The sequence below is a fragment of the Littorina saxatilis genome, linkage group LG5 (assembly GCF_037325665.1).
Source record: "Littorina saxatilis isolate snail1 linkage group LG5, US_GU_Lsax_2.0, whole genome shotgun sequence".
Lineage (NCBI taxonomy): Eukaryota > Metazoa > Mollusca > Gastropoda > Littorinimorpha > Littorinidae > Littorina > Littorina saxatilis.
Window position 1 is genome coordinate 33,350,043 of NC_090249.1, and position 13,030 is coordinate 33,363,072.

Consider the following 13,030-nt stretch of genomic DNA (forward strand, 5'->3'; position numbering starts at 1 on the left):
TTCATGGCTGAAAAGGTTGGTTTCCGGTTCACAACTCTCCACGCTTGATTAAATTTTCTTTCAGTTGATCTGACGTTGATATTAAAGACATTAATGCTTTGAAACCATTGTGCATTCTCTATCGCTGTTGTTCCGTATTGGCGAGTCAAATATTCAGATGGAAAGATAATCTCACAGTCGAGTTCGTTGTCCGGTCAACATTGCGGGTCACACCAGGTCAGCATTTTCAATGACAAAGGTAATTTTGCGTGAGTAATATAGTGTTTTGCCCCCTGCCAACGCCAAAACGACACCTCTGTTACAGGAACTGAAATGGACCCGACGGGCGAACGGAGGACAAAAAACAAACGAACAAGTCCTGTGCAGGCGCCTCGGACTTTTCAGGGAAGAAGATAGCTCTGTTCCATCTATACGAACGTGCGGCTTGGTAAAGCAACATAGAAGAGAATCGACCGGCCACTATGCTCCCCCGCCTCTTCTTGATAATTCCTGTAGTGACACTAAATCAAGAATGGCTTTTACAGCATGTACCTCGGCCAGTCACCTGCAGGTCGCATAAGGACGGGTCTGGTTGCCGTTGTAAGGGCTGGCCGAGACTAACATCAATCCTGGCAGATCCGTGCGTTGCACGTGCTCAACTCAGTGCCAGTACCTGTTTCATGGCTAGCCAAGAGTGACATCAAACCTGACAGATCCCAGCTCTGCGCATGCTCCATTCGGCGCCAGTTCCTGTTTTAGGGATGACCAAGACTTGCATCAAACCTGACAGATCCGTGCTCTGCGCATGCTCCGTTCCGTGGAATCCGAGACCTTAAGTATCGCTCTGCCACGCTTTTCCCCGCGGGATGCTGCTTCATCTGTCACCGAGAATTGCATTATCGAAGGTAGTCGGCCCGAGTGAGTGTGCCGTGATCTGTTCTGATGGGGAAGTAAGGGATATTGGCAGCTTGTGGAATTGCAGGACTCGAGTAGTCTTTGCTTGTGGTTGTGGGGTGGAGGGGCAGGAGAAAAGTTACAAGAGACTTTAAAGCTTCTGGGTCCGGAGAAATTTAATTATACAGCTCTTTAAAGTAAAAGTAGGGAAGTTCTCACTTTGGAGACGCTTCCCGACGAATTCAACCTCACGGAGTAAAAGAGACATTCTCCGTACTGTAATTTGGAACATTCGACAATGATTTGCCCCAATCAGGGATTCTATTCTGTAATATAGCCGCGAGCGTGTTCTCTTTCGTGGCATGGGGCTAGCCGAAACAAAGACTTTGTCCATTGGAGAATGCTTACAGTTTCGACAGATTGTTTGAATAATGTAGACCGTTTCAAAAGACTACCCATGCCAACAAAGCATTTTATATTTGAATATGTGAATGTTCATTCACTCATCCTAAGTCATTCCTCCTGTGTTTTGTCATGTATTCAACTCCCAAACCAATGATTTCACATTTCTAAACTAGCAAAAGCGTGTGAAATGTACTTGTAACTCTCAGGGGCGAAATTTAATACGAAAACGAATGCAATTACAGTGACAAAGATCACCCAAACATACTTATTTTGCCTGGTGTGTTGTGACATGATAACAACCACCAACTCAAACTGTATGTAGCTTTTGAGCCGATTTGAGTTGGGTTTTTGTGTGTGTGTGTGTGAGTATTTGTGTTAGTTTTTTGCCATGATTAATTTCTTTCAATATTCAGATCTCCAGTCGCTTGCAGAGAGCGGATGTCAACTTAGGTGGTCCTGCCTGTTTGACTTCATTCCAGACCCAACGCTGATTATACCATAAGTTCTTCTTCTTCTTCGTCCATGAGCTTATACTCCCACGTTCAATCATGTTTTTAGCACAAGTGGATTTTTACGTGTATGACCGTTTTTACCCCGCCATTCTGGCAGCATACGCCGATTTCGGGGGAGGCATGCTGGGTATTTTCGTGTTTCTATAACCCACCGAACTCTGACATGGATTACAGGATCTTTTCCGTGCTCACTTGGTCTTGTGCTTGCGTGTACACACGAAGCCACAAGCAGGTCTGCACATAAGTTGACCTGGGAGATCGGAAAAATCTCCACTCTTAACCCACCAGGCGGCAGCGACCGGGATTCGAACTCACGACCTCCCGATTAGGAGGCCGATGTCTTACCACCACGCCACTGCGCCCCCTCTCATTCAACTTCAACATCTGGCGTCACGAAAGTAACGGGTTTTTTACTTGCAATGGACACACATTCCTGCCATGATATTGGTGCATTTTTGTCCGGAATCTACAAAAGTAGCTGACTGGCCGACTGTCTGCCTCAGTGCCTGCCTATATCTACCTCCCTGTCTGTCTGTCTCAATATCTGTCTTACTCTTGACCTAAACAAACACGCGAAAAGATAAACAAGCAGATACACAGACTATAGCCCACAGGCAAACACACACACACCAAGGGTCATATCGACACACAGAGACCTATGGAATGAAAGCTGAGCCATGTGAACAGGCAACTTGTTGCTCTCTTCCTATGCGCTTTCGTCCTAGTCTCTCCTTGTGGTTGTTTGTACTTTCTTCCCCCTCCCCCTCCCTTTTCTTTTTTCTCTTCTGTAGATTCTTTTGTTCCTATTTAGCTCCCCATCCCTATTCTTTCAATTTGTTTTTCTGGTTTATTGTTGTTATGTCCACCATTACGAAAATGTGTGTAATTTAGTATTGTTCTGGTCACGTGATATAAGCATTTGCTTGAGTGCGTGTCCTTGCTGTGTGTTTTGAACTATTCACGCGAAGAAATTCTGAATAACATTTTGTTTAAACCAACAGGCAATGCCTTCGGGTCAAAATTCGCTCCGCACTAAACTGTGCAGACTAAGGAGAACGTCAGGCAATGAACTATGCATAATGCAAGACCAGTTTAGATAGCGTGAGGTCGTCTACGTTGAAGGGAATCCTCGAGGGATACTACAACAAAGGACATCTCTCCAACAATCCACCAGACATGAAACAAACCGCGACATTAAAATTTCATGGAAAAAGCCATCATGAACTTTTCACGGTTGCTTGGTTGGCACATGGTTTTTCGAGCAAGCTCAGCAAAAAAAAATTCATCAACATGTTTTATTCAGGCAAATGTTTACATTTTGTCGTAAAATGCACTGATACTAAGGCATGATTCATATGACAGGGTCGTACCAAAGTTCACTACAATCGGAAGGTAAATATGGCAATTGCTATTCTACAAGTGTGTTATGGGGTACCCTACTTTTTCTCAGACAATTTTACATGATTCATTTCATTGTTCATTTCATTATTTAGTTCAATTCACATTTATTGATTACGAAAACGATTCTGGTTGTGCGCAGTAGACCGAGAATTTTACGATGCTAACAATGTGCAGTGAACACGAGTATTTTAGCATAAACTGGATGATCGCCTTCTCTTCCCGTTTGTTTGCAGAAAAGATACGGAATGCTATAAACCTTTATCAAAAATGCAGTGTGGCACTGTCAGCCGATGCATCAGTACAATATCAAATATTGTCCGAAATGGTATCATACTTCCAATGTACACAACATCCTTGCGATATTGGTTGGTTGGTTGGTTTTTCGTGTCCCTTCAACCCATTTGGCTATTCAGGGCTAATACAATTTTGCTTCCTTTCTATTCCTTCAATAAGTGAAGGTTATGTTTTTTTCTCTCCCCATGCTCTCTCCCAAGTCAGTTGTGGAGACGAATCTTACCAGTTGTTTTACAGGAGAGCATTGACAATCGTCGGCTTTTCCCCCGCTCCTCGTTATTACTTTTCCCCACCCGTCAACCATCGTCATGCAATGCTAGTGTTAATTTTACACGTTTACGTTTCTGTTTAACTTTCCAATGTGTCAGTGGCATCCTTTGCGCGTCTTTTGCGTGTCCCGATGTGTCAATTGCACTTGCTGCAGTGTTTTCTGCGTGGTCGAAGTGTCCGCGTATCGTACGAACGTTGACTCGTGTTTCGTAATCGTAGCGTGAAGAGAGTCACCTCGTATGTGTGTGTGTGTGTGTGTGTGTGTGTGATTTCCTTCTCCTGTTATCATAGGATACTGAGAAAACTCTGAAGGTCGGCTTGAGGGGGGCAGGAGGTAGGAGAGATTCGGTATGCGGGAGGGGGGAATATGTAGCTGCGCATGTTTCAGATTGGTGGTGATGAAACCACAGCTGGACTTCTGTCTAGATCATAACTTTGAGATGAGCGAATGACCTTTTGAACATATAACGCACTGGCCCATTTCTGTTGTGTCTACATGCGAGCTAGCTGTACGGGTCGCTGATGTTGTGTGGGCTCGTGGTGAAACGAGAGCTGGACTTCTCTTCACTTGCACCAATAGCAATTAAATAGATATTGTTCTGCTCGAGATGACCTACTGACCTATTAATCCCTGTCCTGTCTACAGGCGAGCTGCACGTACCGCTGGAGGTGTGCGGGGCGGTGGTGAAGCGAGAGCTGGACTTATGTTCACCTGACTTACTTAATATGACCCACTGACCTGTTAATCCCTGTCCTGTCTACAGGCGAGCTGCACGTACCGCTGGAGGTGTGCGGGGCGATGGTGAAGCGAGAGCTGGACTTATGTTCACCTGACTTACTTAATATGACCCACTGACCTGTTAATCCCTGTCCTGTCTACAGGCGAGCTGCACGTACCGCTGGAGGTGTGCGGGGCGGTGGTGAAGCGAGAGCTGGACTTCTGTTCACCTGACTTACTTAATATGACCCACTGACCTGTTAATCACGGTCATGTCTACAGGCGAGCTGCACGTACCGCTGGAGGTGTGCGGGGCGGTGGTGAAGCGAGAGCTGGACTTCTGGCAGATTGACGAGATGGAGATCAAGGCGTGCTGCTGGCGTCACTACCGCTCCTACATCGAGAACCAGGCCATCCTCGAGGACTTCAACAACTCGCTCTTCAAGGAGAACTACAACATCGAGATCGACCACCTCAAGGGCTGGAAGAAGTTTCAGATGAGAGTCTGGTTGATCCTGGACCATCCGCGCACATCGAAAGTAGCTATGGTGAGTCACTTGGTTACTGTCATTATTCTTCATTAGCCATAAGTTCAAAGTCGGGGAGGGGGGGGGGGTATTTGGGTATTGGTGTTTGATCTTCCTGATGTTTCTTTGACTGTATTTGTTCCTCTAAATGTTGTTTTATTTTAAATGTTGGTCAGAAGATGTCCATGTGGCTTTTTTGTGTATTTGTTTGATCATTGGGGTATTTTAAGTGTATTGTGTTTTTGTTTGTTGTTTGCTTTTTGTTGTTGTTGTATATGAACGTCCTTCCATTAAATCATATAATTATCAAAATAATTGTAAGACTTAGCGAGAGCAAATACTGCTTCTTAAAGACTCGATGCGATTAGCAGGATAAACTTAACTCCATGGATGGACCTCGATTGCATAGCTCTTACTAAGTTTGAACGGGTTTTTTTAAAATGGTGACGATAAAAAATAAAGGCCAGATAGAAAAGTGTATTTTAAATTTACCCGTGATATCCATTCTTATCAAAAACAAATAGTCACTGATTATGACAGGAGAGGAAGAATGTGTGAGTGATGTGGGTGCGTGCTTGCGTGAGTGAGTGAGTGAGTGAGTGCGTACGTGAATGCGTGCGTGCGTGTGTGTGTGTGTGTGTGTGCGTTTGTGCGAGTGCGCGCGCGCGCGTGTGTGTGTGTGTGTGTGTGTGTGTGTGTGTGTGTGTGTGTGTGTGTGTGTGTGTGTGTGTGCGTGTGTGTGTGTTTAAGAGAGAGAGAGAGAGAGAGAGAGAGAGAGAGAGAGAGAGAGAGAGAGAGAGAGAGAGAGAGAGAGAGAGAGATTACGGTGCGTGGCTGACTTTTACTCAACGGATGCCCCGATTTCGTTACAAAGCTTCAGCAAGCAAGGAAGTTGTGGAGCTTCGTGCTCTAACAACGACTAGACGGTAAAGTGATAGACCCTCAGACACCAATCTGCATCAAGCTAAAAGCTGCGAGACCTTAAAGACACCTTTCTTCTCGTGTAAACGATCGTGTGAACCTCCACAGGTCTACCCAGGCTCTTGCGTGGTATATTTTTAAGAACATCCTTCAGTTTGCCATGGACTCGTATCAAAAATCAAAAGCCTGGCTGCAAAGCGGAATTTTGTTGCTGAGTTAATTTCGCAGATTGACACAGGTGTCAGTTTCAAAATATATTTTGCGAAACAGAACCGCTGTGCACAGAAGGCAGCCAGCCAGGCGTTAGATGGACTGGGTGGCCGAGTGGTAACGCACTTGCGCTCGGAAGCGAGAGGTTGCGAGTTCGACCCTGGGTCAGGGCGTTAGCAATTTTCTCCCCCCTTTCCTAACCTAGGTGGTGGGTTCAAGTGCTAGTCTTTCGGATGAGACGAAAAACCGAGGTCCCTTCGTTGTGCACTACATTGGGGTGTGCACGTTAAAGATCCCACGATTGACAAAAGGGTCTTTCCTGGCAAAATTGTATAGGCATAGATAAAAATGTCCACCAAAATACCCGTGTGACTTGGAATAATAGGCCGTGAAAAGTAGGATATGCGCCGAAATGGCTGCGATCTGCTGGCCGATGTGAATGCGTGATGTATTGTGTAAAAACAATTCCATCTCACACGGCATAAATAAATCCCTGCGCCTTGAATATGTGCGCGATATAAATTGCATAAAATTAAAAAAATTAAAAATAAACAAATACATAAATCCCTGCGCTTGGAACTGTACCCACGGAATACGCGCGATATAAGCCTCATATTGATTGATTGATGGTAAGTGTCTAAATGAAAGGATGCAGGGATGGATCTGTTGTGACTTACAAGATGGTCAATAATTCACGAACACGTCGAGCTAACGGTCTTTGTTTGTTTGTTTGCTTAACGCCCAGCCGACCACGAAGGGCCATATCAGGGCGGTGCTGCTTTGACATAATTATAACGTGCGCCACACACAAGACAGAAGTCGCAGCACAGGCTTCATGTCTCACCCAGTCACATTATTCTGACACCGGACCAACCAGTCCTAGCACTAACCCCATAATGCCAGACGCCAGGCGGAGCAGCCACTAGATTGCCAATTTTAAAGTCTTAGGTATGACTCGGCCGGGGTTCGAACCCACGACCTCCCGATCACGGGGCGGACGCCTTACCACTAGGCCAACCGTGCCGGTGAGCTAGTTAGTTAGTTAACTGTTGCTTAATGGGTCCAGCGGACCATTTAGGCCAAATCAGGACCCCCCCCACGGTCATCGTAGAGGACGAGGAAACGGGCGAACTGAACTCTGTATAAAGCAAGTTTTCAGTGATTTGAAATAAATTATGGCGTTTGGTCGACTCACGACGCCAAACGACATCTGATGTCTGGACAAAAGAGTCTCATTTCCTCAGACAAGAGAGTGTGCTCGACCCACCGTATCAGTACATGGCAGCGAACGTTCAACTCGTAATTGACCCATTCCATTGAAGAGTCCACGGCGACTGACAGACTCCGCTCATGTACAGAACTCCTTTTCCTGGACACGAACAACGCGTGACAGCTACTGAGGTAATTAAATCAGTCGTGCTTATCTCTATTCGTGGTCTGAGTGCTAATCTCTATGCATGGCCTGAGTGCTAATCTTTATTCATGGACCGTCGCCTTATCAGCCCCCTAACCTGCAATGTGAAGGCTCTTCAAGATAGAGAGCAGCGGACGAATAGGAAAAAGAAAATGAGTGGATTTGAATTGTGAAATTTATGGAGACAGAAGCACAATCCGAGATGAAATATTTCATTTTGCTTTGCAGAGTGCCTGATTTGAATTGTGAAATTTATGGAGATAGAAAGACAATCAGATGGGAAATATTTCATTTTGCTTTTCAGAGTTCCTGAATGACAGACGCTTTGGCAAACATACTAGCATAATGAGAGACACCCAGAAGTAGTCATGAAAACACAGGCTTTGAAGACTTGAATCCAGATGCCCCTTTCTTCAATCCTGACTCCGTGTTATAAAAATGAGAATTTGACAGAAAAAAAACAGGAACTTTAAATTAGAGACAAAACGAAACATTCAATAGAACTTCGAGCTACGGGTCTTTAAAGTGTAAGAACACGATACACAAGAGGCAACTGATAATGGACCGGCACGGTTGGCCTGGTGGTAAGGCGTCCGCCCCGTGATCGGGAGGTCGTGGGTTCGAACCCCGGCCGGGTCATACCTAAGACTTTAAAATTGGCAATCTAGTGGCTGCTCCGCCTGGCGTCTGGCATTATGGGGTTAGTGCTAGGACTGGTTGGTCCGGTGTCAGAATAATGTGACTGGGTGAGACATGAAGCCTGTGCTGCGACTTCTGTCTTGTGTGTGGCGCACGTTATATGTCAAAGCAGCACCGCCCTGATATGGCCCTTCGTGGTCGGCTGGGCGTTAAACAAACAAACAAACAAAAAACTGATAATGGTAGATGAAAGTTATAACAAGAAGCAGAGTCCAGAGATGAGTCACTGATCATCGATCATTATTTGTTGTCTGTTGTGTATCTTGTTCGTCCACTGTGAAGGCCGATAAGTGGAAGTACTATTTAGAAATTGTTTCGTTTTGTCTTTAAACATTTTATAAATGTAAATTTCTTGTTGTTTTTTTATTTGTTTTTGGGGGGCACTTTAGCAGTATATTTGTTGGGATTTGTGTTAGTAATATATTTGTAATACAAATGCGACGAATTCTGACTCCTTTTACGTTGTACCCTCCGCAGAAAAACGCTGCGGTGTATGTTTTCTGTATTTTCTGACTAGGCTCAAGACATGTTGTCAGCGCTAACTTTGGTTAACGTCAGTCGTGTGCCGTCGTGTTTGGCATGTGTTGCTTAATTCAATTAATGCTTGCATGCAACGCTGCGGAGAGCAGCCACGAACAACACAGACACCAAGCGTTACACCGAGGGGCGTTAAAATACCCGGATCGAATTGCAATGTCAAATTCAATGCTTTTAACCACACACACACACACACGCACGCACGCACGCACGCACGAACGCACACACACACACACACACACACGCACACGCACACGCGCACGCGCACGCGCACGCGTGGTCAAAAGCGATAATTTTACCATTGCAATTCGATTTGTCCGCGCAAAAACACACACGCACGCATGTGTGTGCGTGTGTGAATCTACAGGAATTGTTTGCTTGTTCGTTCATGGGCTGAAACTCCCACGGCTTTTACGTGTATGACCGTTTTTACCCCGCCATTTAGGCAGCCATACGCCGCTTTCGGAGGAAGAATCTACAGGAATGATGTTTGGCCAGTTCTGAATCCAGTTTGCGTCAGCTGTTTGCTCCTTCTATTGACGTGTGCGACTTAATTTGAGTACACTTAGCCAGCAGTGACATCCGTGCTTCATCGTTTTGTTGAGTCACTTGAGAAAAAGTGACTCTATGTAATCGGTCAGTGTTAGTCTGTCCGGCCGGCCGTCCGGCCGGCCGGCCGTCCGTAGACACCACCTTAACGTTGGACTTTTCTCGGAAACTATCAAAGCGATCGGGCTCATATTTTGTTTAGTCGTGACCTCCAATGACCTCTACACTTTAACGATGGTTTCGTTGACCTTTGACCTTTTTCAAGGTCACAGGTCAGCGTCAAAGGAAAAATTAGACATTTTATATCTTTGACAAAGTTCATCGGATGTGATTGAAACTTTGTAGGATTATTCTTTACATCAAAGTATTTACATCTGTAGCCTTTTACGAACGTTATCAGAAAAACAAGGGAGATAACTAGCCTTTTCTGTTCGGCAACACACAACTTAACGTTGGGCTTTTCTCGGAAACTATAAAAGTGACCGGGCTCAAATTTTATGTGAACGTGACTCATTGTGTTGTGAATAGCAATTTCTTCCTGTCCATCTGATGCCTCATATAATATTCAGAACTGCGAAAGTGACTCGATCGAGCGTTTGCTCTTCTTGTTTTTCTTGTGCCGGCCACATAACAAGAGACAGAACAGGGAAAGCCATTCCAAGAAAAACCTGCTCTCTGGCCATTTCATTTCCCATTCCGTTTAGTCTCAGTCACCGCCTCTCACGTATCCACCTGCGTTTGCCGTCGACCTAAATAAAAGGTTGTAACAATTTCGCGTGCGTGTGCGCGTATGTTTGTGTGCTTGTCTGTCCGTCTGTCTAACAGTTTCATAATGGGTTGCTGTTTTTTGTTCATTTCAAAGTTGTGTTCACAAACTGTATATGCCTGAAAAAAACCAGAAAAATCACCTGCAGGTTATTCTCTCTCTCTCTCTCTCTCTCTCTCTCTCTCTCTCTCTCTCTCTCTCTCTCTCTCTCTCTCTCTCTCTCTCTCTCTCTCTCTCTCTCTCTCTCTCTCTCTCTCTCTCTCTCTCTCTCTCTCTCTCTCTCTCTCTCTCTCTCTCTCTCTCTCTCTCTCTCTCTCTCTCTCTCTCTCTCTCAAGAAGTAAACTTTTGCGATATTTAATTTGATGATCTCTTTTGTGTTAAAATGGGAGACTTTTCCATGAAAATGAAAGTACAGTTTGGTGAAGAGGGAGATTGAATTAAACATTCTACTATGTGTGCTCGTGCATGTGTTTGTGTGCCTGTCTGTCTGTATGTCTGTCTGTCTGTTTGTATGTCTGTCTGTCTGTTTATATGTCTGTCTGTCTGTCTGTCTGTGTGTCTATCTGTCTGCTTTAACTTTCACGAGTGTATAACTGTGAAAGTTGGATAATAAAAGGTCATGATAATACTAACAGTGCGCTTTTTTTCACTTATATCCTCTGAATTAGCATGAAACATTTAGAATGACCATCAATGTTCGATCAATGGGCTTTCTTTTTGTTCGCAGAAAAGCAACTTGCTTGAACCAAAATTTGGTAATAGTTATTTAATAGCAACGTAGTACAGCAGCAAGCGAAAAGAAAAGTAACAAGAAAAAGGGAGAACAAAACCAGCAAATAGACGTTTTTCGGGGGACAAGTGGGCGGAAGATTGTGGCGGGGATATGGACGAGAGATGGGCAGTACGGAAGGCAAGGGAGAAAAAACGACCGATAAATTCGGGACACGCTCAACTCCACATCCGAAAAAAAACCAACTCCAACAAACGTTGACTCAATTTGAAGAGCCACACTGTATTTTCAATTGGCAGACATTACGTAACACCCCGTCAGCTTGTCAGTTTAAGATGCAATCAGTTCGTTGCTCCAATAACTTCGCTAGGCGCATGCCGGATTTGTTGTCTGACAAGATCTCGTTATCCAGAGTTATGCCCTTGCTCAGATCTTCAGGTGGTCCTCAACCTGCGTGACTCGTCAGCATTTCGCTCAATGTTGTATGGAAGAAGTGAAATGTTTTCCTCTGCAACTTTTCAAAGTGTGTTTTAGTTCCTTTCCAGCAGGAGATTGGTGGAGAATGTTAGATGGAGAGATAGGATGGACGGGAAGGAGGGGAAAGGTGAAGGGGTTTGTTTGTTTGTTTGTTTGTTTGTTTGTTTGTTTGTTTGCTTGCTTAACACCCAGCCGACCACGAAAAGCCATATCAGGGCGGTGCTGCTTTGACATATAACGTGCGCCATACACAAGACAGAAGTCGCAGCACAGGCTTCATGTCTCACCCAGTCACATTATTCTTACACCGGACCAACCAGTCCTAGCACTAACCCCATAATGCCAGACGCCAGGCGGAGCAGCCACTATATTGCCAATTTTAAAGTCTTGGGTATGACCCGGCCGGGGTTCGAACCCACGACCTCCCGATCACGGGGCGGACGCCTTACCACTAGGCCAACCGTACACTACATTGGGGTGTGCACGTTAAAGATCTCACGATTGACAAAAGGGTCTTTCCTGGCAAAATTGTTTAGGCATAGATAAAAATGTCCACCAAAATACCCGTGTGACTTGCAATAATAGGCCGTGAAAAGTAGGATATGCGCCGAAAAGGCTGCGATCTGCTGGCCGATGTGAATGCGTGATGTATTGTGTAAAAAATAGTACCCACGGAATACGCGCGATATAAGCCTCATATTCTTCTTCTTCTTCTTGTTCCTGGACTTGAGTTCCCAGGGTCATCCCTTCTCGGGGATGAGAATTTTGCGTGTATGGCCGTTTGTTATACCCTGCCGCATGGGCAGCCATACTCCGACTTCGAGTGATTAACAGATTTTTTTATGAATACAGATAGATTACAGGGCTTGAAGGCAGGAAACAGTGCAGGTAAAAAGCAAGACAAGAGACGGAAGATGAGAAACAAGGAGAAAGGATAGACAGTGGGAACATGGTTGCCCTGTGTTGCCAGCCAGGGGGTAGCCTATTTCAATCCGCGGGCTACCCTCGCGGTAAGCCTCATATTGACTGATTGATTGAACCGTGCCGGTCCAGGTGAAGGGGGATGGGGAGGCAAGCTTGGTTGAAGGAGGTGGTCAGACGAACTTGACTGAAGAGTTCGGGTAAACGAAGTCAGTGGGAAGAAATAAAGTTGTGGGAAAAGAGTAGACGGGCCAAGAGGTAGGGAAAAAGCGAAAGGGAAATTCTCTACTTCTGTTGTCATCTGTTTTGGAGAAATAAATATCAAATATCTTAGGAAATTAATGTCGGCCCAGTTTCTGCTCCCAAACCAGTTTATTTCTCATTTCTTTCTGTCTCAGTAATCGCCTCTGACGTATATCCATCTCCTTTCGAAAAAGCGATTGCTGTCGGCTAAAATGAGAGATTTAGACAGTTTAATAATAGGTTGCTGTTTCTTGTTAATTTCAAAGTCGTTCACGAAGTGTGCCTCGAAATTACGTAACACCCCGTCAGCTTGTCAGTTTAAGATGCAATCAGTGCCTCGAAAAAGGGAGAAATCTGGTAGCCACCTCTCTCTCTCTCTCATGTATAAAATTCTAAATGACGACTGTCCTAATTATTTGCAATCACATTTCAAACATGCCACAAAAAGATATGAGTCCCAAAAAATCATCCCTCCTATACCTCGCATAGACCTAGAGCTACAAATCGAGCTTAGCCTTCTCGGGAGCGTTTCTCTGGAACTCCTTCCCCCAACAGATAAGAA

The 13,030-nt window shown here is 45.0% G+C and overlaps 1 protein-coding gene across 1 annotated transcript in view; it reads left to right on the forward strand.

The window, feature by feature from the left end:
* Positions 1–4,745: 4,745 nt before the first annotated feature.
* The window catches only part of LOC138967741 (potassium voltage-gated channel protein Shaw-like), a 37,962-nt gene continuing 29,677 nt past the window's right edge, over positions 4,746–13,030 (forward strand). The window contains exon 1 of the mRNA XM_070340396.1: positions 4,746–5,021. Within this exon, the coding sequence (XP_070196497.1) occupies positions 4,746–5,021 (276 nt within the window). The remainder of the gene's footprint in view (positions 5,022–13,030) is intronic.